This window comes from Hippoglossus hippoglossus, chromosome 16 (genome assembly GCF_009819705.1).
Source record: "Hippoglossus hippoglossus isolate fHipHip1 chromosome 16, fHipHip1.pri, whole genome shotgun sequence".
Lineage (NCBI taxonomy): Eukaryota > Metazoa > Chordata > Actinopteri > Pleuronectiformes > Pleuronectidae > Hippoglossus > Hippoglossus hippoglossus.
In genome coordinates, this window is record NC_047166.1 from 10,601,804 (window position 1) to 10,628,323 (window position 26,520).

The 26,520-nt window shown below is 42.7% G+C and overlaps 2 protein-coding genes across 2 annotated transcripts in view; both read left to right on the top strand.

Annotated features, from left to right (window-relative positions):
- On the top strand, positions 1 to 23,182 carry crabp2a (cellular retinoic acid binding protein 2, a). Its single transcript, XM_034610724.1, has 5 exons — positions 1 to 358; positions 3,861 to 4,039; positions 4,637 to 4,753; positions 5,760 to 6,026; positions 23,171 to 23,182. The coding sequence occupies exons 1-4, from the start codon at positions 277 to 279 to the stop codon at positions 5,808 to 5,810; spliced, it is 429 nt and encodes a 142-aa protein (XP_034466615.1). The 5' UTR covers positions 1 to 276; the 3' UTR covers positions 5,811 to 6,026; positions 23,171 to 23,182.
- itga10 (integrin, alpha 10) overlaps positions 16,627 to 26,520 on the top strand; it is a 27,419-nt gene continuing 17,525 nt past the window's right edge. The window contains exons 1-6 of the mRNA XM_034610718.1: positions 16,627 to 17,534; positions 23,677 to 23,788; positions 23,926 to 24,035; positions 24,122 to 24,210; positions 25,785 to 25,899; positions 26,004 to 26,131. Of these exons, the coding sequence (XP_034466609.1) occupies positions 17,483 to 17,534; positions 23,677 to 23,788; positions 23,926 to 24,035; positions 24,122 to 24,210; positions 25,785 to 25,899; positions 26,004 to 26,131 (606 nt within the window). The 5' untranslated portion in view covers positions 16,627 to 17,482. The remainder of the gene's footprint in view (positions 17,535 to 23,676; positions 23,789 to 23,925; positions 24,036 to 24,121; positions 24,211 to 25,784; positions 25,900 to 26,003; positions 26,132 to 26,520) is intronic.

Here is a 26,520-nt window from a genome sequence, read left to right on the forward strand (position 1 = left end):
TGCTTTCTGTGCCATTCATTTGGAGCGCAGCCGCTCATAACGTGCACCGGCGCATTGATGAGAGAAGAGCTCTTTTACAGTCCACCGCTCATCCAGAGGACAGAGGTAAGTGGACAGTCAATCCACCGGGTTCACCCACACACCCAGACCAGATTCAGACGGGACAAGTGAAGCCTATTGGACGCACAGACGCGCACCAGCACCAGCAGCAGCGCACGGACCTGCAGACTTGGACCTGACAGTTCGCCTCAATACGCAAACTACCTGCAGCAGAACATGGAGCGCAAAATCCCTGATTTCGCCGGACGCTGGGAGATGAAGAGCTCTGAGAACTTCGAGGAACTCTTGAAAGCGTTGAGTAAGTGATGCTGATTTAACGAAAAACTCTTGTTAGCAGCTTGACTCATTTTTTTTGTTGCGCAAGGGCGGTTTCTCGTGACGCTTTTATTTCTGCTTGATGACACAGATCAGATGTGTCAGCTCAAACTGTAGCTTTCTATCTCAGCACATTGTGGGTCAAATCTTTCTGTGTCCGTGCACCAGGGGAGGATCACCCTCTGTACCGCATGGGTGGGGGGGCTCTTTGTCATTCTGCTCGACCCAAAACTCAGTGCTTGGCCCCTGGCCAGACTCACCCCTTTTTCTCTCCTCTCCCCCTTTGGCCTCCCCTGCTAACACAATAGAGACAAACGGCGGCACATCTGTCTGTGTCAAAGCCTCGGTTTGTGTGTTTGTGTGTGTCGGGGAAGACCGTTGTGACACGATACAGTGCTGGACAGTCACATCCTTATCTGAAGTGACAGTCCGGCCCGAGAACAAACACCTGCTGCTGAGACCCACTGTGCGTCCTGCCCCATCACTGCACAATTGTAGTCTACAGGCAAGCGTCTCTGTGCGTGCGCGCGCGCGCGCGTGGTGTGTGTGTGTGTGTGTGTGTGTAAGAGAGAGAGAAAGAGAGAGACAGTGTGTGTGTGTGTGTGTGTGTGTGTGTGCGAGAACAAGAGAGAGCCGTCTGTCGTTAATAATCCATTTCCATTGCGTTAGTTGCCAGTGCACACCTGGAATTCATATCATCATCTGTCTCATTCCCTCAACCTCAACTTTTAATATGAAGCTTAATTCACTTTATTCTGAGTAATAATTTTCTTTATTGACAGATGTCCCAGTTACAGTTGAATTTATCTCCATCTCCTCCTGTGTATGTATGTGAGTGTGTGTGTGTGTGTGTGTGTGTGTGTGTGTGTGTGTGTGTGTGTGTGTGTGTGTGTGTGTGTGTGTGGTCCAGGTATTCAGGTATTACTCATGTTGAGGGGACCTACAAAAACACAGTCACATTATGGGGACTTGTTTTCCTTATGGGAACAAAAAGCAAGTTCCAATAAACTAAATCCATAAATTTCAAAGTAAAGACACACAAGGTTATGTTTAGGTTGAGTTGGGGTTAGTTAAGTAGTAACTATTGTTAAGTCTCAAGATAATCAATGTAAGTCAATGTAATGTCCTGTGAAGTCATGGACGCACGACTGAGTTTGTGTGTGTGTGAGAAAGAGCGAAGCAGAGTTCGATATCCATAAGAAAGATGACGTGCACGCTCTCGATGTGAAATGTAAGATGTTAAACTCCACACACACTGTTGTACTTTAGCAAATAGATTCTTTCTCTCACTACCTCACTAACACACACACACACACACACACGGACAGCCACAGACATGCATCACAGCATGTGTCCTATATAACTTCCCTCTGCATCGGCCTGACTGACAGAGAGGAATGGCCCCTGGTTTCATTGGGGAAAAGATCACAGCTGGACACAGCCTGTCAGCACCCACCCACCCTCCTCCTCCTCCTCCTCCTCCCCTCCATCCTCTCTTCACTTCTTCTTTCCTCCCCTCTGCTCCCTGTCATCCCAGTGTCCCAAATGCTTCCTCTGCCCTCTGCTCTTTGACCTGTGACCCTGACCGTCCGTCTGTCAGTGGGTGTGTGTCCTCATGCAGGCAGGTCTGTGTGAATTTAAGCATTTTGGTCACAGGTTTGCTAAAGTCTGTTGAGGTAATTTTCTAACGTCTAACAACTGGTAGATACTTGAGAAGCTTCAGCTCCTTCTGTTGAACCCTAAATGGTCCCCAGGCCAAACAGATGTCAGTTACCGTCAGTTTGTTGCCTGGAATAATCAAAACGTTTAGGAAGGATATTCTGCTCAGTTACTTTTTCACCAAAGGTCTCGACAGCTACAAGGCATGTCAGTATTCTAATGTATTTAGAGATGTTTTACTCACATTTCAAGGTTTGTCTTTTTTTTAAATTATCTGAAAATTGGGTGTTGAATCCACAAAATTATTTGAAATAGGGCTGCAATTAACCCTAATCTCCATTATTTAACAATCCGTCAATTTCCGAAATCATCAATACATTGTAATCCTATCATGATGGTAAAATTTCAAAAATGGTACAAACTGTATAAAATAGATTAAAAAAAATTTGTGTAAACACTAAAAAGCTAATGTTTGACTTTTTACTAGGAGCTGAGTAAAAAGTGCAGTAATTTCGCAGTAAAATGTAGAGGAAGCAGTAGCTTTTAATTCAAGTAGTAAAAATACTTAAGATACCTTCAACTCAACAAAAATCGAATTCATCATTCAATCATATTGACGTTCTTGCACTTAGACACAATGAAATTTGCATAAAACGTACATAAGACAATGAAAATGCACACACACACACGCAGATGTATATCCAGTACATGCAGTACACACAGTAAGCAGCCTGATGCATGCCGAATGACTGTGCATTTCTCAGTATGTATATATTTACCCTTGGTGACAGGTGGGAATGTGTGAGAGGTGAGAAGTGCGAAACCCAACTCGACGGCAGATACACACTGGTCGACGTACACACACTTCCCCTCACACTTGGGCAGAAATCTTCACACACCACACACAGACCACTGCCCCTCATCTGTCTGGCTCTCTCCCCCTCCTCCCCCCTCCTCCTCTCTCCCTCTCTCCCTCCATCAGTCCACACCGGTCTGCTCCCTGTTCCTCCCTTTTCCCACGCTGGATCATCAGTTTCCCTCCTTATCTTTTTCAGTGTCCGGACTGTGCTTTTGAAATGTTTTCTCTCAAAATATTTATTCTCATTCTCATATGTGTAATTTTCTATTGGTAAAAAAAAGGAGTTTATGGCAGGAGGCATTTATCATCAGCTGGAAACAAAAAAGGGTATTTGTACAGTTTTTTTGTGTTACTCCGGGGCTTATAAATGTGGATAAATTGTGCAAAAACAATGATTATTCAGAAGTAAAGCTGACTCCACGTCCTGTAAAACCTGGTTCTCTCCCTCCCTGCCTCCTCTGGGAGACGTCATACTCTATAATACACACACGCACATAGTCAGACAAAATCTGTGAGTGTGTGTGTGTGTGTGTGTGTGTGTGTGTGTGTGTGTGTGTACACGCAAAGATAATCAAGTCTGGAGGGGAATGCAGATGTGCTGGGCATGCTTTGTCATATGATCTCATTGTTTCCTCTGTCATTATTGGACAGAGCTGTGCGATGCAAGGCTGCTCCTGTTACCCTGAGTGCGCAAAACACACACACACAAACACACAGCCTGTTCTTTTGTATAATTTGTCTGGCTCCTTAAGGAACTATTAACCAATTATTAACACAAAAACAAACTGTCCTCATGAACCGAGTTCACCTCCCGGTGTTTACTGTTTGCATGGGAATATTCATTCCACGTAACCACAACACAAGTGTTTACTTGTGTCCTTGTGAGTGGTGACCTTTATACGAACCCCATATCTCCGCTTACAAAGTCTTACCATCATCTCCTTGTCTTACTTTAACTGTTTTTTAGATGTGAATGTGATGCTGCGTAAGATCGCGGTGAAGGCAGCCTCCAAGCCACAGGTGGAGATCACACAGGATGGAGAGACTCTGTCGATCATAACCTCAACCACAGTCCGCACCACCCACATCACCTTCACCGTGGGACAGGAGTTCAACGAGTGCACGGTGGACGGACGCCCCTGCACGGTACACAACGCACAGACACGTATTCCTAAACCTTCTCTCAGTTCTTCTTTCTCTGCATATGCAGACGGACTCACACACACGTAACTAAAACACACACAGCAGTAATGGGTGTGTGGGGAGGGAGCTGTCCAGATTACATCAATCTGTTTCATTTGGCTTTTCATCATATTTGGACTGATAGCATATCTTTACCCCTCCCTTTGGTCCCTGAAGGCCTATCATGCTACACAGCGCTCCTTCACACTCTTTACGACCCCCTTTCAACTTCCCGTCTTCACTCCATTCCCCCTTCTTGCCCTTTCCTGCCCCCCGTCCCTCCCTAATTCTCCTCATTGCTCGGCCCGTTTTCCCATAGATGGCCTCTGTTTGGCCGTCTCCAAAGCAAACACATGCGACCAGCCAGCGCTTTGCTGTACTAACGATGAGCGCATCACAAATTATCACCTCTCAGTGATCGCCTTGCTCCACCTTAGTTGTTTTCTCTCACCATCAGCCGCTCCCTCATCATCTCCCCTTCCCTAAGAATGGGATTGTATGCATCCATCTATCAATACATGAAATAATTACCATATTTGTTCATCTTCTCTCTGTCCACAGAGTTTGCCTCGTTGGGAAACAGACAGTAAGATCAGCTGTGACCAGACTCTGCAGAAAGGAGAGGGGCCTAAGACATCCTGGACCCGAGAGATCACCAATGACGGAAAACTGATCCTGGTACATTTACACAAAATATCCACTGAGGCAGAGTTTAGATTCAGAAACCAAAAGGTTACGACTTCACTGTAGATCACAGACCACGAGCTAGACTGGTATCTCATATTTACACCAATTTCATCTGACCTTTCATATCTTGTACTGATGCTTTTTGCCGGTAGGTACAAGTATTTTATTACTAAGCCATTTGTAAAACAAGTTGACACTATATGTATAATTTTTCTGTCAGAAGATGAGAGCATGTCACAATTCGAGATTACAAAAAGCATAAAGCCATGAAAAGTCATGAAAACAGCATCTCATCAAAATCCAAAGAGAACAGGGAATAACCAATAATTATTTTACTATTTAAATAAAATACTATTTTATTTAAATAGTATTTTAATAAAATAATTTATGATTTTAGTTTTTTTTCTCCAATAATTTTCACATGTTTTCATCCTTTCGTCCTGCTACTGACAGTCTGCCCACAAACAGAACGATATGTAATAAGAAACCCCACCCAGCTGATAATACAGGTTATTAAGACCTGTTCAAACAAGACGTTTTACAAATAACTCATTGACCCGAGTTGGTATCAACATGCACACACACACACACACACACACACACACACACACACACACACACAAACACACAAACACACAAACACAATCCTCTATGGAGCAAATTATTTTTGAATTGAACAAACTGTAAATAGAACAAGGATTTATAGGGCGATGCTGGAGGGTTGGCACTCGAGTTCAAATCTAAGCCAAGTCTAAACCCACAACAGTTTTTTTAAGACACCGGCAGGAGAGTTGCTGAGCAGAGCATTTTTACTCAACTCAACTTCCCGTAAATTAATTTTCATTTAAGAGTTTGGCACGGTGATATAAATGCTGAAAAGACCGGGAATTAGCTCAGTTTGGAGGTTTGGATGGCTTGTTATAAACACATAATTAACTTTTAAAATGAGTTTGCAGACTGCATCCATATTAAAACACATTCTCTTTTTTCCTTTCAGACCATGAGAGCTGATGATGTGATTTGCACCAGAGTCTACGAGCGACAATGAACACGAGCACTTTTCGTCCTTCCCTCTCTCCTGCATCACCACTTGGGTCACCCACCCCTCCGCTTTGTCGAGGTGGCGATGGCAGATCTAGTCCGTAGTTTAATTCCAGTATCTCTGTTAGCTTCACGACATTAAGTGTGGTAATTGTATCTAGTATGTCACAGATCTAGAACAGTCTTAGCTTCTGACTTATCCGTCTTTCCAGCTCCATCGCACGTGACCCGCTGGGTTTTATACACAAAAATGTTGATTGTATGCTTGATTTGATCAGTGAAAGCTCATGTATTTGGCATCATGTGTGTGTGTGTGTGTCTGTGTGTGTGTGTGTGTGTGTGTGTGTGTGTGTGTGTCAGCAGAAGAGGTGCGAGACTATATTTGTAGAAGTGTAAACCAATCTATGAGCTCTTGCAGTTTCAGGTCAGTTTCGATGAGTCCCTCCTCTCTGCTCCTTCAGCCCTGTCCAACAACTCTAACCTTTTTCTCATGATGACATTTTATATTTATTACTACACTAGAGGCGGATACAGTACTGCTACGGTTTTTACTTTGTGTGTCTTTTATATGAAATGTGATCATTGGAAACTTTCTATGGGAGAACAATAAAGCACGATATTAACTCAGCGTGACGTTGTCCACTGTCTCTCCTGCGCTGAAAATGATTAACAGCACTTAACGTTGCCTATGTTTTATGGTTTGTGAGTGTAGCTGTGGAATATGTGCACATTAGATGGCTCCATTTTATTTTAGGCTTTCTGACAGCTGTCTGCCACTAGAATAACTTGTCTGTAACCCTCCCTGCCATTTTCCCTCTCACAGTTTTTCTGTCTTCCCGTCCGTCCCTTCCTCCTCTCCCTCTCTGTCAATCATCTCTGTGCCACATGCCCTCATTATGTTTCCGCTTCATTTTTCTGTCTCTGCTCACTTTCAGTACACATTTCATTTAAATCTGCTCATCCTGCAACTTTCCCTGGCATGCAAAGCAACACACACACACACACACAGACAGCTGCAGCAATAACAGAATTAAACCCTCTACTTTATTTTTGTTTCTTTTGTCATTCAGTTTTATTTGGTTCATATTTTTCTGGTAAAAAAGAAAAGAAAACACAGCTTGACTAGGAATGATGGTTTGACATTTTGGGAAACTCTCATTCAGTTTCTTGTTGAGAGTTGGAGTAGAGTATCAAGAAATACTTCCACGTCTGTGTCGTTACCCGATTCGATAGTGGTGTCAATGTTTTCAGAAAACTTCTCGGCAAGACAGACTCGACAACATAGTTCTTCCAATTTTTTAACAAAACAGAATTTAATTCTTGCAGGATAGATACCTTTAACTGCACCTCTTTTTTTCACCTTCTGCATAATAAAAAGTATAAAGAGCTAAATTATATTTGTGAACCAATCTAATTAAGTTGTTCTGCTTTACGATACATAGTTTTACTCACGTTTACATTGCTTAGCTGAATGGTCTATATTTAGATGGTGCTTTTCTTGTCTTGACTTTCACTCAAAGTGCTTCACAGTAAAGTTTTGCCCTCCACACATTCAGGCACACATTCATATACTGTATCTATGGGCAGAACTTAAGTTCAGTAAACCAGGCACCCAAAGGACTTGGAACGGGGGGGAAGACTGGGATTGAATCCCTGACCCTTTGATTAGTGGACGTCCCACTCTACCTCCTAAGCCACAGCTGCCCAAATACAAGTAATTTGGCTGGGGGCCTGAATAAGAGGAGGTTCCAAAAAAAAGTAGATGTAAGATATTACTTTGAACCATTGTTCATTTTAATTTACTTAACTTTGAGCTATTCCTCTTTTGAAGTGTGACCTTGCACAACACTCCATCTGTTGTTATGGTAACCAAGCAGGGTGATGACACAAACAGAGGTCGACCCGGGAACGTTTTTGGACCAATCAGCAAATGGTCAGAGGCCGAGCATCAGGGGGCGTGTTCCCAATAGCAGGAAATACCAATTGGATTACAGGGTCGAGCTGATTGACGGCAGATGTGCTTAACAAGGAGTGGGCCGCTCAGGGACCTGGAAAAGGGGCTGGGGAGAGAAAGATGGATGGGATGACCCACGGCTCTCTCACACACACACACACACACACACACACACACACACACACACACACACACACACACACACACACACACACACACACACACACACACACACACACACACACACACACACACACACACACACACACACACACACAAGTAAAAACTAGATCGGGACGGATTCCTGAGCGAGGGATTTAGGGATGCTAAAACTGCTCCTTTTAAACAAAGTATCTCCTCTTTATTTCTCTTTTTGCCCTGCAGCTGTGTGTAGTTACAGTGTGACCCCAATAAAGTCTCTTCCTCTGCCTCCTGCCCTAATAAAAAGGGGTAAATAACTACCCCTCCCTCTCTGTTTATTACCCCCTGGGGCAGTAAAAGGCAGCTGTCTGGCCCCCTTCAAAACACCCAGCCTTCACCGTACCCCCCTGTGAAAAAAAAAAACACACATATTCACATACCAAACTAAAAACACACATTCCGGGAACTCTTCACGTCCTTCCATCAAACGCCCACACTGTACATGCAGCTCATAAAAACACTCACCCGAAAGGTGCAGAGACAAAACTCCTCAAACATGAAGGACAAGAAGAGCCGCATTCAAAACAAGAACAAACTAAACTGAGCTCGCCATCTCTGCTGCTGACGTCCCTGCTAGCATCGTTATCCCTGCTGTTGGTTGGCTTGGCAGAAAACTTAACAAGAAACAGAAATATTCACTTATTCACATGCATATCGACAAAATAGGAAACACCTGTATGTAAATGAATATTCCTACACACAACTCATGCTCTTCACGTGATATCCTAACAAGGTAACCACAGACAATCTGCAGATATCTGAATAGAAACCCAACGTTTGTGTCAGAGCAGACTAGCTTAGGGGCCCCGGGGGCCACGGCCGAGTCAGGGTGCAGTTTGATAGATGACTTATGTGCAGGGGAGGAGTGGAGTGTGTGTACTCGTCTGCATACTTGAGTGTGTGTGTGTGTGTCACAAAAGGCACGACGGGTGATTTGTGATCTGGTTGAAGACATTTTTGCCATGTGGGTCAAGTGCATTCTGAGTTAGATTGTAAAGAAGTGGCTTGTAGTGAAGATGCCCTGCAGCGGGTGATGCAGCAGAGCATGCTGGGTAAAAAAAGAGGCACAAGCTTCGCGGCAAGTCTGATGTTGCACATACACATGCACACACACACACACACAGTCCTGTCACCCGTGAGGATATTGATTTACACCCACGCACACCCACAAGGCAACTGACACACACACACACACACACACACACACACACACACACACACACACACACACACACACACACACACACACACACACACACACACACACACACACACACACACACACACACACACACACACACACACACACAACAGCGGTGAAAGTGCACCAATCTCCTGTGGCAAACGCAATTAGACCACCCAGGAACCTCTGAGGCCTCTTGTAAAAGATTGGTCAAGAATAGTAGGCATGAGGGCATACCACACACACACACACACACACACTTCCTTCACATGCACATAAACCCACAGTTTTAGACACATTCACATACAGAAACTAAAATCTCACACACAGAGCACATTCCTCCACCAAGGCCCGACAGTCCCCTTATGAAACGACATTTAGATTCACTAGATCCGGATTTGAATTTGTATCTGTGCGCAATTACACACACTCATAAATACCAGTCCCCTTAACTTGCCTTTTTTCCATTAAGATACATGTTTTTATTTTTTATTTTAAATATCTTGGATCACCCCCCTTGATCCAGATCCCCACCAAAATTGACCCGTACTGCATCCTCCCAAATTTCGTGGTAAACTGTCCAGTAGTTTTTGCGTGATCCTGCAGATTATCAGACAAACGCAGACAAAGACATGACCACAGCGGTGGAAAGAAACTGCATTACCCGTATGATCCTAAAATTCCCTTCTTTCTAAGTCAAGAGGCTGAGTCACCGAGACACAGGAGAGACATGAGAGAGTGGGGAAGGCATGCAGTCAAGGTCACGGGGAGAAGTCTGGAAATCAAGAGTATATGTTTGGCACCTCGGCTCTTTGAACCACACACAGGACTTTAAATCCTCCCCTCTTCTATGTCTGGGGGGAGGATCCTTCCATTAAAGAGAATAAAATCAAAAAGCGGGGGCGATGGAGAAGCTGAGTCAGAGTGGAGGAGGTGAGGTGAGGACGAAACGCTTCCTTTTAACTAAACGTCAAATTAAATACAAAAGAGGATTCACTCACTGACACACAAACGGGCAACAGGTTTACACAAAGTCTACAGATTTACCATCAGCTCACAGACTGATATCACTGGTCTGGCATCAGCATCCTACTCCACCATTAACTGTGGGACAATGGGTTCACAGTATATCGGAGGTGGGCTGAATGAAGTCTTTGTGGACAAGAAGAATTTAATAAGAAGAGTGATTACAGACTAACGCTGACCTCTGGATAGACACAGGGAGGGAGAGAGAGAAGATGAAAGATATTTGAAGATGCAATCTTTGGAACTGAGGTCATAGTTGAAGCTGGTGTTGTACTGGACTGCGTTATATTGTCGGTTTTATTTAAGGAGGAATATGAGAAACACTTGTCAATATAATGCAGCTCAGCACAACTCTATCACATGATCTCAAAGCTGAAACATATCAAATTAATAAAAACCTATAAGTCGCTGTCAGGAACAGAACATTACAGGTCAAGTAGATTGTATTAGATGGTAAAGCTGAACATGAAGTGACCACTGAGTGCACTGAGTTTTCTCAGCATGCAACCCTGACTGTAGCTCTCACCTTTGTGTACTTTGCACATATGCTTCTGCACAATCTGTGACATATTGCACATATTTCACAATTTTACCCTCTTTTTAACTTTTTATACATAAAATGTTCCTGTAGTTTTTTTTTATTGCTTATTGCTCTTCAGCAGGATTACACAAACACCCCTGAACGCAATCCCAACTAAACTTGGTGGAAGAATGAGACATGGGCCAAGAAAGATCCCATTCAATTTTAAACATTTAAAGACTTTTGACATTTTCACAGATTTCCCAGGGAATGCTACACTGATCATGATGAAAAGAGGCATATTTAGGTAACTGATATCTACAAGTGTGTAAAGTTTGGTGCCGCTTGATTAAATTGAAGGGGGATGTTGGGCCTTGGAGGAGGTGTGCTCTCTAAGTGTCCCTAGTCTAGTTCACATGTGTTTGACACAGCTCTTGAAGGTTGAAACACTTCATTCAAACCAAACATTACCCAGGGCCTCTACTTTCTCACCACAACAGTAAAACACTTCTAAGTGATCGCTGAGCTGCTCATTCCAAAACCAACCAAATTACTTCTTTGTACTGAAAAATAAAGAATGTATCCTACATGGATCACTGCTAGAACACATGTAGGAAACTAAAGGAAAGTTAAATCTTCATAACCAGATGCCCAGCATATCCACCAGAGATCATTTACATACATGTGTTCAACAGAATGTGCTCATGTCAAAGAGACATCATGTCACTATGTGTAAACTCACAGACAAGACCTTCTCATGGGCTGTGAATGAAGGATGGCACAGGATGGGCTTCACTGACGCTCACGTGACAGTTCCAGGTGTCTATCTGAGACAAGCTTCCTGATACACAGGAAACACAAAGTCAATGCCCAAACACTGCATTTTGGTAAGTGACCAGCAGGAGTCACTAAAGTACACAAAGTTGTAAGTGCACTTTTCAAAGTCCAAGTCAACTTTATCGTCAATTCGGCCAAATGTACAGAACATAGACGGGATTGAAATGCTGTTTCTCTCTGATCCCCAGTGTAAACATATAAGTAGACAGAACATATAAGTACGCAAAAAATCTAAAACATATAAGTACGCAACATGTTAAGTACTCAAAACACGGTGGATCGGATGAGAGTAGTGCAAACCAGAAAAGTCGAAAAATGGATTGAGAGTGCAAAAATACTTCATGTGAAGTAATTTAATGTACAGCCATAGGATGTAGTAAATAGCAGTTAAAGATAGCAGCAGTTGTTGTAGTCACTCTTCTTTTATAGGATCGGCTCACTGTAAATATAAACACACACAAGCATACCTCCACTAATGTGCGTTTGTTGTGGATCAGCTGATTCTTCACACAGAACAATGTGGATATGAGGGTATGCATCAAGCTGTGAGAGGAAAAAGATTAGAGCTAAGAGCTGGAGTTAGATCAGTGTTACTTTTAGTGAGAGCCTGCATCTGATTACTGCCTACATGAGGTTCAGCTTGTCACCCTCTCTCCCTCTCTCTCTGTTCTCCTTCCTCCTCTCCCTCCCTCACCCTTTCAATCTCCTTCCTCCTCTGACCAGCTCCAGACGGCAGCGAGGCCCGAGCATACCAGCACGTCATAGCTGACAACAGAGGTGTGCTGTGGTGTGGAGACCCCAACTGATTTACTGGTTGGCCGATAAAAAATTGGCCGATATGAGCATTTCACAGACATTTCAGTATCAGTGTTTTACTTAAAAGAGGTGTTTATTATCTTTGGTCTTTTTATGTTCAGCTATTTATAATAAAGTTTATCTTTACACTATAATATATCAAGCCTCAAATTACATAAGGGTTTGACAATCATATCTTAGTAATCATTGCCAATTTGTCTTAATGCACACATCGGCCGATAAAGCCATATCTCAAAATACTCCGAGAGGCAGAGGTGGAGGACGCACGACTGCTATGAAAAAAAGACACACAACAGGCTTTTGTTTTTAATTAAACTATTGCACTGCTGAGCTGACTGGTTTCTTCTTCTCCAATGCCTTGACCCTGTGTTGACTGCATATGACAAATAAAGCTTGAAACTTGAAACCAATGAAATATCAACACAGTGCAGCTTTCCTGGGAGCAGATCAATAGGCCCAGTGTGGAGTCAGATTTTGGCACAGCTCCGGCCAAACCCAACCGGAGTGACACCTCCGGAGCACCTGGTGACAGACAGAAAACAGGCTCGTCCGCTGACACTACACTGTCACTACTGTCAACCCTGCCCACAAGTCAAAGCCACTGTACTACACTAATAATATGTAACACCATGGTGTTGTGGGCTCCTGCTGCCCTCCATCTATCCATCTAGAAAACAGACACTGATTTACTGATCATCCAGCAGACAAAATATCCCATGGACATGCCAACTAATGTAGTACGCCCAGTGGACATTCCTTCTGCTGCTCTTCCTTGAAAGGAAAATGGTGGACACACACGCATAAGACATTAACATGGTCACTGGAGTCTGATACAACAGCAGGGATTAATATACTGCACAATTCCATCTTTGAGGTAATCAACAAATATGCATCAGAGACAGATGAAAAGGCCGACCTCTAATTAATTAACACTTAACGCTTTTATACAGAAATATTAAGTTGTCCCTTAAATGGTTAAAAAGGGCAACAAAAAAATGACTAAAAGTATTCTTGGCACCTGTATTTGATTTTCACTCTATTGTGCTGTTGTGATGACGTAAATGGGCTCCTGCACAGCTCTGACTGGTGTGAAACAGACCGTGTGTGTGTGGGTGTGTGTGTGTTGGCTCACACTGGTTCCACCTCAGTGCAGGAATCTGCGGTTGTGCACAGTGAGGTTTGGTTGCGTGCAAGCTCTCACATTTGACTTTGCATATGGCTGCAAGTGAGCATGATTACGTTCCCAGTCGAGTTGCAGCAACAGCCGCCAGCCCCCAAAACTGATAACGCGGGTCACTGCAGGTAGTGAATGTGAAATCTTCTTAGATCGTTTACATATCATCAAACACGTCCCACGAGATTCTCTGGTTGTGATGAAGGTGGTGCATGAGAAAAAAAGAAGAGGAGCAAGGCAATAAAGCCAAGGACACTGATGGAGGCCAATGTCAACCAGGCAGTAACTGTTGAGCTGCGATGAAGAACCTGAGGTTAATTATCCAGTAATCACCATCTTTTTTCCCAAGTGGGTTCATAAATCTAAGCTAATGAAGTTCTTCCCATTTTGAGACGTGTCGTCCACTTACGAGTTTACTTTCCGAACCCATTACACCCTGAGTCCCGGTCTCCTATCAAATCCATCACAGCATGATGAGTCTGGACTGAGAGAGCTGATTTACCCAGGACAGAAAAAGACGTCCAGCAACATTACTGCAGAAGTGAAAGGATGAATTCAGCATAATGTGAATCTGACATCACCTGATCATCCTGAGCCACAAATAGTCCTGGACAGATCTTTTCAATTAGCTATTTAAAAAGGACAAATATTCAAACTGTTGATGAGGCTGTTCAGGCTCAGACAGACTGGGGAGTAAGTTGAAACATAGCGACACCAAGCGGCGACACGTGATAACTGCTCTAAACAGCTGCCACATTTTTTTTTTGAATTTGCAAGCTAAACAAAAATCTCAACAAAATAACCAAAGATTGCATTAACATAACAAAACCTTGCAGATTACTGTAAAAGTTGTTGATATACCAGTAATAATATTTTATATGTTTTCACAGTAATTTCCAAGGTTTTGAATTTGAGCAGTTTAATTTTCTGTTGGGTGAATTCAGTGCTGATAGTAAGAGCAGAGTGCAGTCCAGACAGTGATGTGATCCACTCAGCTTTAATATTCATCTGTAATGACTGATTGTATGTTGTATTCTTAGTGATACTGTCTGTAGGTTTTGTGTGTGTGTTTTTAGTTTTTTGTTTGTTTTAGTTTTGTTTATTTCATTCATAGACAAAATCTTGAATGAAAAGGAGCAGACAGAAGAATAATCTAATATAATGGTGCCAATCTTTCACAAGATATTAATTATCAAAGCAAATAATTCAATACAATTAAAAAGTAAAATAGCATTTCATTGTGGTTATTTTCAAAAGAGGTCAGAGTAAATTTCTCTTTGGGTGCAAACTGTCAAATAATAAAGATGTACAGAAATGTTTATTTCGGGGAATGGGCGGCCCCACTTATTTGTGCTGAAAGACTATATTGATTTCCCAGTCAATGGTTACACTACAATCACTACTATGACAGGATAAAGGATTGTGTCTTTTAAATCCACCCAATTCTTGACTGGAGGATATGGACACCATGTCCACTAAGCAACATTCTATTAGCCAATATGGCTCCAAATCTGGAATACAAAATGATTCAAAAAGATTTTGAAAAATAGAAGAAATGCTAAAATCCAATATATAGAGGTCTGTTCTAATTGTCCAGTGTAGTTATATAATTTAGGGTTTATTTAGAGTCACAGGATCATATAACATGGAAGCTTTTGAAAAAAAACAATTATTATTCATTTTAAAATATTCATATCAAATAGAAGAAGCACTAAAATCCTATATAAAGAGGTATGTTCTAATTGCCCAGTGTATGGAGAGCACTATCTAATGTGTCAGTCCTAAATCTCCCATAGGTTAATAGCTGAGTGGAAATCAGAACATACGAATCACAACTTTATTTCTCATCAGACAATTCAGTACCTCCTCATGTCCTGTAGATGGTAGTATTGTCATGCTGTCAAGAGAAAACTCCCATCAGTATGGAGTGGTTTCATCAAAGTGGTGACTCAAAAGTAACAGTGAAATAATCACATTATTGAGAAGATATTTCCTAAAATAAAGTAAAATTTAGCTCTAATACTTGTTTTAACACACAAAAGACACAAGTTTGTACTTGTATGTTGACATTAAACTTGAGAGCAAGGTGCTGAGCGTGTGCTAGCTCCACAAACATCTCACACATTCTTCTTTCCTTGTAAATCTGAATGAGTTTTGCAAACCTGAATCTTGATAGATTTGCATTATAACATTAATATCTTTATCATTTCTGATATATATCTTTTTTTTCACATCAGAAATTTAGACTTTTCATAGCAGAGAAAAATACAGGTGGAAGAAAAAAGATGAAGAATTCTTCTTCCTGGCAACTATTGTGATATCATGATATTATTAGTTACACGTGTTTCACATGTTGGTGGATGTCATCCAGGAACCAGACAGATGTCGTCCACAGTTACCTGAGCTGCTGTACATTCAAGCAACAGGTGGTAAATCTGGTTTGGAATAATTTAACTTTCTGTCACCAAGTGTAAAGGCTAGAACCTGATTGATATATCGGTTTGGCCGAAATATTGACCGACGAACCTTCCATTTTAACTGCGTTACCATATATTCAGTTTACATTGTACGTATTACCTTCGTTTTTTTTATATTCCCTTACATTGTATGTTTACCGATTTTTTTCTTTAACTGAGTCTGTATTTTCACTCTCCCCATTTGCTGCTGCACGGCAAAGTTCCCCTTTATTAGTGGGACTAGTAAAGGATTATCTTATCTTATCTTATCTTTTTCAGAAAAACTTTAAGGTTGCCAGGTTAGAGTAAACCCTCCTCCAGACTGACACCTACTCTGTTGCTCTGTTGCACACTTCACTCAGATAAAACTTTAGCAGAACAAATAAAATGTAATCAGATTTCAGGGGGCAATGTAAAAAATGTGGCTGGCAAAAGTTTCATTGCGGGTTATAGTAAAATGAGAAATAGGGAAACGGACCTGGCAACCTACAATTTAACTTGTTAATAGTATAAGTATTAATTAACTATCAACAAATCAAAGAGGTCAATCATATTCCTCAAAGCTGTCAAAGAAAGAAAGAAAGAAAGAAATGTGCCATCTGAAAGGTTTAGAGAGAGAAGCTGTGTGTTTGGGGTTTGTCGGTGTGAAGCAGTCTGCTGCTGGATGGAGGAGGTCTGCTGGAGGGAGGGCAGCTCTCAGGATAAATGCGCTCTTTCATTTCAAAGGGAGAGAATTCCGTTATACTGGAGCCGCATATTTACATCGACAGAGACGCAGAGGAGGAACAAACAACAGGAGGGTTTTCTTTTTTTGTCACTTCAGGAGAAGAGGACATGATCGTGGATGCGAAGTTATCAGAGGAACCTCAAACTTTGCGCTTGATGAACGGAGCCCGCGTCCACAGGAGAGTTTGAGCTCCAGGGACGCGCTCAGGAGTCCGGAGGGAGAAAGGCGCGCTGCTGATGGACTGTTGGTGAAGGTGTTCCACATTAGTGATGCTTTAGTGACCCTGAACTGCGGCCTCTTGTTGGATGAGACAGGTGCACCGATTTTCACGCTCCAAACCACGGGTCACTGAGGTGTCAATTAAGATTTCGCCTTGATCCTCATCCACACGGACCACGTTCCCTCCGTGGTGTCACTCATTTACTCCTCCGGGGACTTGAACGAGCGCAAAAACAAGATTCCTCCTCTTGACTGGAATTATTCAATCTTAATTTATAACAACGAGCTTCTCTGGTTACCCCTGAAGGGAGCTTTACGCACGTATACGCGCAGCAGACATGCCACTGCAGCACCGTTTCACTGGATTTTACGCATCTCTGGGGGAAAGAGAGAGTTGAAAAAGTGTGCGTGTGTGTGAATGAGTGTGTGTGGCTGTGAGTGGGTGTATGTGTGTGTGCAGGTAGAGGCCAATGTACTGCATCTCTAGCTCAGGGGAAACAACATTGTGAACAGAGAAAAAAGAGAAAAGTAAAAGAGAGAGACTTGTTTTAAAACCTGTTTCACAAATGGAGCTGCGTAAATACCTGATGTGCCTGGAGTTCATCCTCCTCCTTAAAGGTAAGAATACTTCTAATTCCAGTTTTTCTGAAGTATTTGTTTTAGATACGATAATTTGTCTCTGCGGGATGTCTAATAATCCATTCACCTGTCTTAAAGCTCCTTGTGTAAACTCATCTATCCATGATTGATGCCTCTTCTCTGCCCATGTGCTCTCCCGTCCTCCAGCGATGTCTAACTGGGCGACAGGGTCATTAACTTCCTCAACTTTTCTCCCCTTAACAGACAACATGTGTGAAACATGGAGTCTCACCCCGTGTCCCAAAGAGCTTTATTCTGTGTGGCAGCAAACGACTGACCGTGGAGACATTCCTTACATGATTGTGTGCATGTGAGTGGAGAAGCAGGCGTATTAAAACATATGGCCACACTCCATTTGCCAAACACATCAAAGGTATAGGAAGTTGTGCACTGGTCCAACAGAGTGATGGTTCCTGGTTCGAAGTCTGATCCTTCAGTAAATCTTGCAGCACTGAGGAGGTATTTCCTTCTCGTTGGAGGCCTTCAGCAACCAGAAGATGTTTGGAGCCATCAGAGATATTTGCATGTGTCCTCTACCAAAAGGTTACTGGTTCATCTCCACTTACAGCTGACACCCTCTGACCCTGGCAGCTGTGTAATACGACCTCCAGTATCAGCCATTTTCATCTCTTAGACTTGATGTCTAAAGTTCCCCCTAATAAGGCGTCTGTGCCATGAGTGTTTTCTTCATGAAGCATGAACATCGGCTTCCCTGCGTTGGGCATATCGCTGTGGCAGAGCCGCCTCCCACACTTCATGGAGCCATTCCTGCTCACCAGGAAGAAACAGAAGAAAAAGACCATTGTTGTCGACCAAAACTTAAGTGTTTCTGCAGCTGATAAGCAGCGGTTTAACTGCTGCATCCTAGCATGCAGCCATTAGGCCAACATGACATCAATAGGCTGAGAAATTAAGTTGTGCAAGGCATGTTGAGCTCATATCTGCTGTGAATCACACACAGAGTGTCTCGAGTCGATCTATAGATGGAGAAGTTGGCATGTGTTCCAGCATTTAACATTTAGACTAAAGCGTCAGTTTTCATGCTATGTGCAAAACGCTTCTCCTTCAGAAGCTGAGGATTAAACAAGGATAATGCACACAGCATTGAGGTTATTCAAACTACACACACACATACACACCTATTCACAGATGGCAGCCGCCAAATGGTGCCTGTGGTCAGGTTTTACACATCTCCCTCTATTATCTGTTTAATTCAAGCATGTTCAGGGTAATTTTCCTTCATTTGTTTCACCAAGTAACCCATTTGGTCTAATTTGTGTTTTAACCAATGTGATTTTAGTGTGTGTGTGTGTGTGTGTGTGTGTGTGTGTGTGTGTGTGTGTGTGTGTGTGTGTGTGTGTGTGTGTGTGTGTGTGTGTGTGTGTGTGGGATGTTTCATGTACAGGAGCATGTTGGTGAGTGAGTGTGTGTGTGTGTGACGTTAATGGCTTCAGCAGGGCTCCTCTGATGCAGGCAACAGGCACCTCATGTCTGTTACACTCTGTTATGCTTTACTGAGATGTCAAACACAGGTGCGCGTGTGTGTGTGTGTGTGTGTGTGTGTGTGTGTGTGTGTGTGTGTGTGTGTGTGTGTGTTTAACTCTGTTTCACCGGTAATTCATAAATTCTTGCTATTATTCTCTCAGCTATCTTCTGGTGTTTTTTGTTACTCTCCTATCATTTGCTCATTTTCATTCCTGTACTCCTCCTCTTCCAACACCCCCGCTCCCCCATGAGAGGGTGACAGCGATGAGAACAAAACCTGATCGAGATAATGGAGAGAAAATCTGTGAATGGTGGAGAGATGAGCTGGGGGGGGGGGGGGGGGGGGTGGGAAACATCATGAGTCAGTTCAGTGAAGATGATAGAAACAGATACTGTAGTCTGGCAAACATCTCATGCAGCACATTTCACAGAGGTGCTATAAGTCAGAGATGTGAATTAAAGAAACTGAGGGCAGGACCAGGAGGGGGGGGATTTAAATATGTTAATCCAATTGAAACAAGCAATCGACGTGTTTACATGGACACAAATATTCTGATATTAACCCGTTTGAGACAAACATCTGTGTAACCAGCATTTCCTGATCACCTCAACCCGGATAAGGTCATACTTGACATAAGCACCAATCAAATCAAGGGAATTTCCCCAGCATGGGATCAACATACTTCTTTACAGATACCTTTTATTATTCATATGCTGTTGTGTTTGACTGTTTTGTGTGCTACTGGATGCCTCTATCTATCTATCTATCTATCTATCTATCTATCTATCTATCTATCTATCTATCTATCTATCTATCTATCTATCTATCTATCTAGGGGTTAGGGTTATGTATCTCTAAATTTTTATCGTCATTGGAGACATCGACAGTTACCACCTGCCTGACAACACATGCACTGGGTTCGAACAATATGGGAAAATAAAGAGTGGTTAAATTGTTTAGAAAGAAAACAGTCCAAAAAGGCAAATATTAGCATCGTGGATTAAACTTTTTCAGGTTGGGGCTTTCTAAAATTCTTGCGGGTATGTCAGAATATTACTGGTGTCCTTCTAAACATATCAATGTCTTTGCTACAAGTGTCTTCATAGAATCCAAAACACTGTAGTGTCAAGTTCAGTTTCTCTTCCTCTACATGTGCAGTACATTCAAATATGCATACACCACACTACACCTACACTTTGAGCACCAGGAGCGCCCCGGGCCAAACGTGTGGTTGAGAGAATCTGGACTGGTTTGGCTTGACAGATGTTTGTCGCCAGTTGTCATGGCGATGGGTGGTCAGACGGCCTGCGGTACAGTGTCATATATATATATAAACCCCCGATGAGAATGGAACCAGAGGAGGCAGAACGGGACAGGGAAAAACAGAGGGATGATGGTGCTCTTTTGTGGAGGTCTGAGGGGCCTTGTGGTAGGGGTACAGACGAGTGTATGTTTCTGTATATTAAAGGAGAGAGGGTAAAAAAAAACCAGGGGGGGGTATGGTTTATGAGAGCATGCATGAACAAGGAGGATGAAGGAGAGAATCATTAGCGGGGGGGAGTCGTTATCTTATCAGAGGCCTGGTTTGTTTTGGAAAGGAAATTTGGAATTGGAGCGAGTGAGTGATCCCACAATAAAGACAGAAAACATTTTACTACATCGTTTGTAAGAGGGGGTGGGGGGGGGGGGTAGAGAATGAGAGAATAACTTGTTCGTGCAAGTTGGGACAAAATGATTTTTATTCCTTCTGTCCGGGAATATAGAAGATTTAGTGTTAAGGACCTATTCTGTCCTTGCCTACGCATGTTCCCATCAGTAAAGTGTATTAAACATCTGTGTAGAATCAGAAAGATGGCTGAATGTCAATGGAGGTTTGGACATCGAAATGTTAAGAGCTTATACAGATATACAAGAAAGTGGAGAACACAGCCATGCTAACAGATCTGTGAGACTGCTGCTGTGGCTGAATTTGTGTTCTTCTATACTCACTTATATTTTGAGTATGGCACTGAACGGTAAATATTCAGATGGGTCAAAATGTTCAAAAAGCTTCTCACCTTCAGTGGTCGCTGCTGACTCCCAGTTTGTTTGGTCGCTTTTCAACGTGTCGCTTCTTGTAGATGGCGTTGATACCAATATTGATCTCTGTGGATCCTTCAAAAAAGGTGTCAAAAAGTCAGAAAACTTAACGTTGGATGATCCAATCCATTAATTTGAGTCCATAACACAAAAACAGCTCTATATCCTAATACACACCACATAGCTCATGGTCCAAAACCATGCACCTCACTGTATGTCACACCTGTGCCAATTATTGTGGCCACTGAAATACATTCGCCATCTTGGCTACGTAAAGGAACTGATGACTTTTCAAATTTGAGAAACTGCCGTGGGCAGCGTAATTCCCATGTTCCATGTGTAAGATATACATTTTTAAGTCTAGTAAATAAAGCAGCCGGTAGGAATTTGGGGGGGTTACAGTTGTGGTCACATGTTGCGATTGTCATTTCCAGCGAGTGCACAACAGCCGTGTTTGATTCGGGACAACAGAAGACGACGGAGCGTGATCCTCGGTACAAAATTGCATGGCAGTTGTTTTTGAGATGGTTCAGTGAAGACCAAAGTTGTGGATTGACTCACCAACCTGAGAGCCATGCTGCTAGTATCATCAACAACCCCACATCTTTTGCACAAAAGGAAGCAGAAACTTGCGACTGAAACTGTATGAAAAACATCTGTGAGAAGAGGACAAGTCAGTAGTTGCAGGTTGTTAAAACTACAGTAAGTGAATGCAGAATCAGAGATGGAAGAGAAACAGTGAGCGTATCCAGTTTCCCTCTCAAAAGCGAGCGGAATCCCCCTCTGATTGGCCTGACCGAGGTAACCATCTGTGTGTTTTTTGTGGGGAAGTATCTGTACACAAGTGTGTTTGAGTAACTGGTGTAGAATCACAGCAGCAATGCCCTGGCCCCGTCCTGGACTAGTGCAATCACAGAGTTATGTACAGTATGAGAGCTACTGTAGCTTCACATGCTGCTAAATGACACGTCAAGTCAAATCTATTCCAAAAGGTCCTCTAAGAAAACCCATCCAGCACGCCCTTCTCTTCAAGGCTTCAAATGACATCCAGTAGATACATAAGTGATGTGTGGTACATACCAACTGTCAGGAGCGGATTTATGTGAAGGAATCGAACATTTACATTATCTGAGCAGCAATGAGGATTCTGCTTGAAGATCGAATTCCCCCGGATCTTACATGAAGAAAAAATCTTCGTTAAATGCACATCAACAAACGATACTCTCTTGACATGAGAGTATCAGCAGGAAGTGAGAGTTCATTCACTCACTTTGACTCTGATTATACAAACAGGAACAGTAAATCTTGTACCTGCTCCTTTATGTCACATGGTCTGGTTTGGGTAAACAGTATTTACAGGTTTCCTGCAGCCTAGAAAATAAGCATTTTGTCTGTTTTTCGTCCTTCAGTTTACACAGTGTTCCCAGTGAACTGTCTGACAACCATCACGCTGCTCTCTCTGTCCTCCTCACCTACCTCTCTCTCTCAGTATGTATGAAGGGCAGACTTGTGTGTCATAACAGGGGTCTTACTATACTCCATTTATTTTCTAACCCACACCCTTCTGTGCCTTGCCTCTTCTCTCCCCTCTCTTCTCCCTCTCTCCCCTCGGACTGAACTCCCTTTTTCCTCCCAGGTTGCCTTTGGTCACTCTGTTTATCCATATTCTCAACGCCCCTCCTTCTTTTCTCTCCCCCCAGCCCAGGCTATAAGAGAAAACAACATTCTAATTACAGTATAGTACAGTTTGCATGTTTTAAAGCTAGGGTTGGTGTGCTTATAGACTTTTTCTTCCAAAGAGACGGACGATGAGAGTACTACGATTACTATTTGCACACTAAATTTTAAGTTATTAAAAAGATAATCGTACACATGAAACCCTGAAAACTGTCATTTTAACACCCCTTATTTTGTACGTATTAAACAAATTTGATATAAAGCGTTAATCTGGTATGTTTAAGGTCCTTGTCGGAAGTTATTAGTATCTTTAGACACAGAAAATGAAGCTGTTTCCCTGTTCACAGTATTTCTGTTGAGCAAAGTTCACCAGCTGTTGACTGTAATCTTATATTTAATTGACAGAAATTAAAGTTTAACTCACAGAAACAAAAAGTAAATACAGGAAAGTGAATTTCCCAATATGTCAGTTTTGTTTTTATTTCCAGTTTTACCCATTTAATCACTCTGAATTGGATTTATTGTTGTAGAATTGAATTCAACATTCTGCCAGTAGCACATCTATATTCAGTTTTAGCTTCTTCCAACTTTTCCTTGATGTTTACTCTGACTGAAAGATTCAATGTGTTCTGTGGAAGCAGTATTTCATCAAAAGGGTTAACCCTAATCCTTATGAATCATTGTATATTCTTTTATATATTTGTCCTAACATGTTTGGTCTTTTTGGAATCTTTTTAGATCTTCACTATACTTTAAAATCAATAAAGTAAATCCAGAGTGAACAAACTTTGGCTGCACATTAAGAGTTTTTAATGACCAACTAGTAAGTGATGGTTTAAGAGGCTGACGGAATGTTGATAATATTTTTTTGTCTTTCAGAGTTTTGTCAGTGTTTCAACATAGATGTAAAGAATCCGCGCATCTTCACCGGCCCAGAGGACGCTCTGTTCGGCTTCTCTGTTTTACAGCATGAGTCGAATGGAGAGAAATCGTAAGTGTGGGAGAGTGTGAGTGGCAGCGAAAGACACACAAAGAGAAATGAATAATTAAATTGTCATATTTCGTACACAAAGAAGATGCACAGTGATGCGTTAATGTCAACATAATAACTGTGTCATTATGTTGAAGAATGCTGGTTGGCGCTCCCTGGGACGGGCCGCCCAACAACAGGAAAGGAGACGTGTATAAATGCATCGTGGGGGACGAGAAGAACTCAAACTGCAGCAAAGTGAATCTAGGTGAGGAACGAGTCAGCTGAAATCCTCATCAAGTTTAAATGCATAATGTTGCCTGATCATAAAACTGGTCTGTCCGTGTACCTCAGGTGAGATTGCTCTCCAGAACGTCTCTAAAAACCTGAGGAACTCTCACCTGGGAATGACCCTCACTCCAGACTCACCTGACGGCTTCCTGGTACGTAGTCTAGACACTGGGAGATGAGGCTTTTTTAAGTTTTTGCTACGTGGGCATTGGGGTCATTTGTGGGAGCCTGAAGGGATGTGGTGAGAGCAGGTTGTGTTTGTCTGACAGAATTTGAATGAATCATTTCCTGTTGTGTATTTTTTTATCGGACTCAAGACACCACCGTGTGCAGTTCACTGATCCCCCCCACCTCAAAAAATAAAATAAATAAACATCCAAGATTATTATTATTAAGTTGTTTATTTATCTTGTGCGAACAAGTTATTATCTTATGTGCACAAGATTAAAAAAATATCTCCTGAGACTGAACTTTTACGGACTCCGGAATAACGAGTTAGCAGTTTTAAAACTTTATTCGAACTCGTGTCTGAGTCTCACATCTCAAGTCTTGTTGTTGCTCTCCAATCCTGATTTCTCCAGTTCTGAGGCTTCTGGCTTCCACACAAACACACTTCTGCTTCGACGAGTAGGCAACTCTGTGTGTGAGTGTGTGAGCGTGTGTGTGTGTGTATGTGTGTGTGTGTGTGTGTGTGTGCTTGGACGAGGAGGCAACTCTGTGTGTGTGCGTGTGTCAGAGTATGTGTCCATGTATGTGTGTGTTAGGCAAGCGTGCTTTGTGATTTGGTGACTGCCAGTGTTTTTGTGCACAGTTCATGCTAGCCAACATAGCCCACTGTGTGTGTGAGTGTGCGTGCATACATGCATGTGTGTGTGTGTGTGCGTATCCTAACCCCAGTGGTCAGGTCTATAACAGGATCGGAATGCGTCTCCGGCCCTTTGTTAATGACAGACCTACCAAAAGCCATAGCACCTCTCTCCCTCTCCTCCGTCTCCCTCCTCCTTACTTTTCTCTCATCCCTCTCTCCATCCCTTCTTCCGTCCTCCCTGCCTGTCTCTGCGCCTGAGGAGAAACGCGTCCATAATAACAGGGCAAGCAATACCAGGATGTTTCTCTTTCTCTCATTCTACCCCGTTTCACCCCACTTTCGGTCGACCTCTTTTGTCTCCCGGCTGTGCATGCATTTCTCTTTTATCTCCCCCTCGCCACACTCTCCCTCTTTTTTCTCGCTCTCTGTATTAAAGCCAAACGAACAGCAGGCTTTGAAGACAGAAATATCTGAAATGTGATACCCCCCACCCCACGCTCACCCCCTACATTTAACACAATCAGATTTAAATGGCCTTACTGGTCTGGTGTTCCAGCTCTGTTAAACCGCTCATGACAACAGTGACTGCCAACATGTCAACAATAGCCTCTCTTTCTCTCTGCCTATCCCTCATTTTATATCCCCCAAACCACACCATTGTAGTTTTTCCATGACTTATCCCCTCGTATAACTTGTTTTCTTTTTGTTCCCCGTCTGCCCTCATTTAGTGTTTATACTCGGGACACACAGCGACATTTGTCTACGTGTTTAAAACCTTGTCAACCAAAAAACACCTACGCAACTCAAGAGCGGAACACAAATACTTAGGAATATAAACTGCTCAACTCGACTGCGAATGCTCCTGTAATTGCTTCACCTGTAAAACAGATGCTGTCCCTGTGTGTGTGTGTTTGGCAGGCATGTGCACCACTGTGGTCGCAGGAGTGTGGTACGTCTATGTTCAGCACTGGCATCTGTGCCTCGGTCAGCGATGACCTAGTACCAAGAGAGACCATCGCTCCAACAGCACAAAGTAACCACACACACGCACACACACACACACACTGAGGCAGAGAAACATGCTGCACTGGCCTGCTTTGACCAAAAAGAATATTTTGAATCTCCCACATCTGGCAGGGTGCTCCACATACATGGACATTGTGATCGTGCTGGACGGCTCCAACAGTATCTATCCCTGGTACGAGGTCCAGAACTTCCTCAGCAACATCCTCAGCAAATTCCACATCAGCTCAGACCAGATGCAGGTAAAAGTTCAAATCATGTGAATGTTTTCACTGCCTATAAATATTGTTTACATCGGTAATGGAAACTTGTGGTTTTTGAATTTGAGTTTGTCTCCCGCTTAAATCTGTGGAAGCCCTTAGCTGCTGCCCAGAGCAGTAAGACAGGCCGAGTCCCTTGAGTGAAAACATGCATCGAATGACACATTTAAAGAACCGGTTTGGCAAATTTGTCCAGAATGAATTGCGGTAGTAATGTAAAGGGACGGGAGCCGAGCTAACTTGAGGTTGAGGAGGAATGGAAGCTGGCAAGTGTGGGATCTGGGGACATTATTCTGAGCTAAACAACAAGAGGAGTGAGAGGTGAGAGGGGGTTTGGGTTTTGAAAAAGGGAGGGTGGGGGGTAAGGAGTA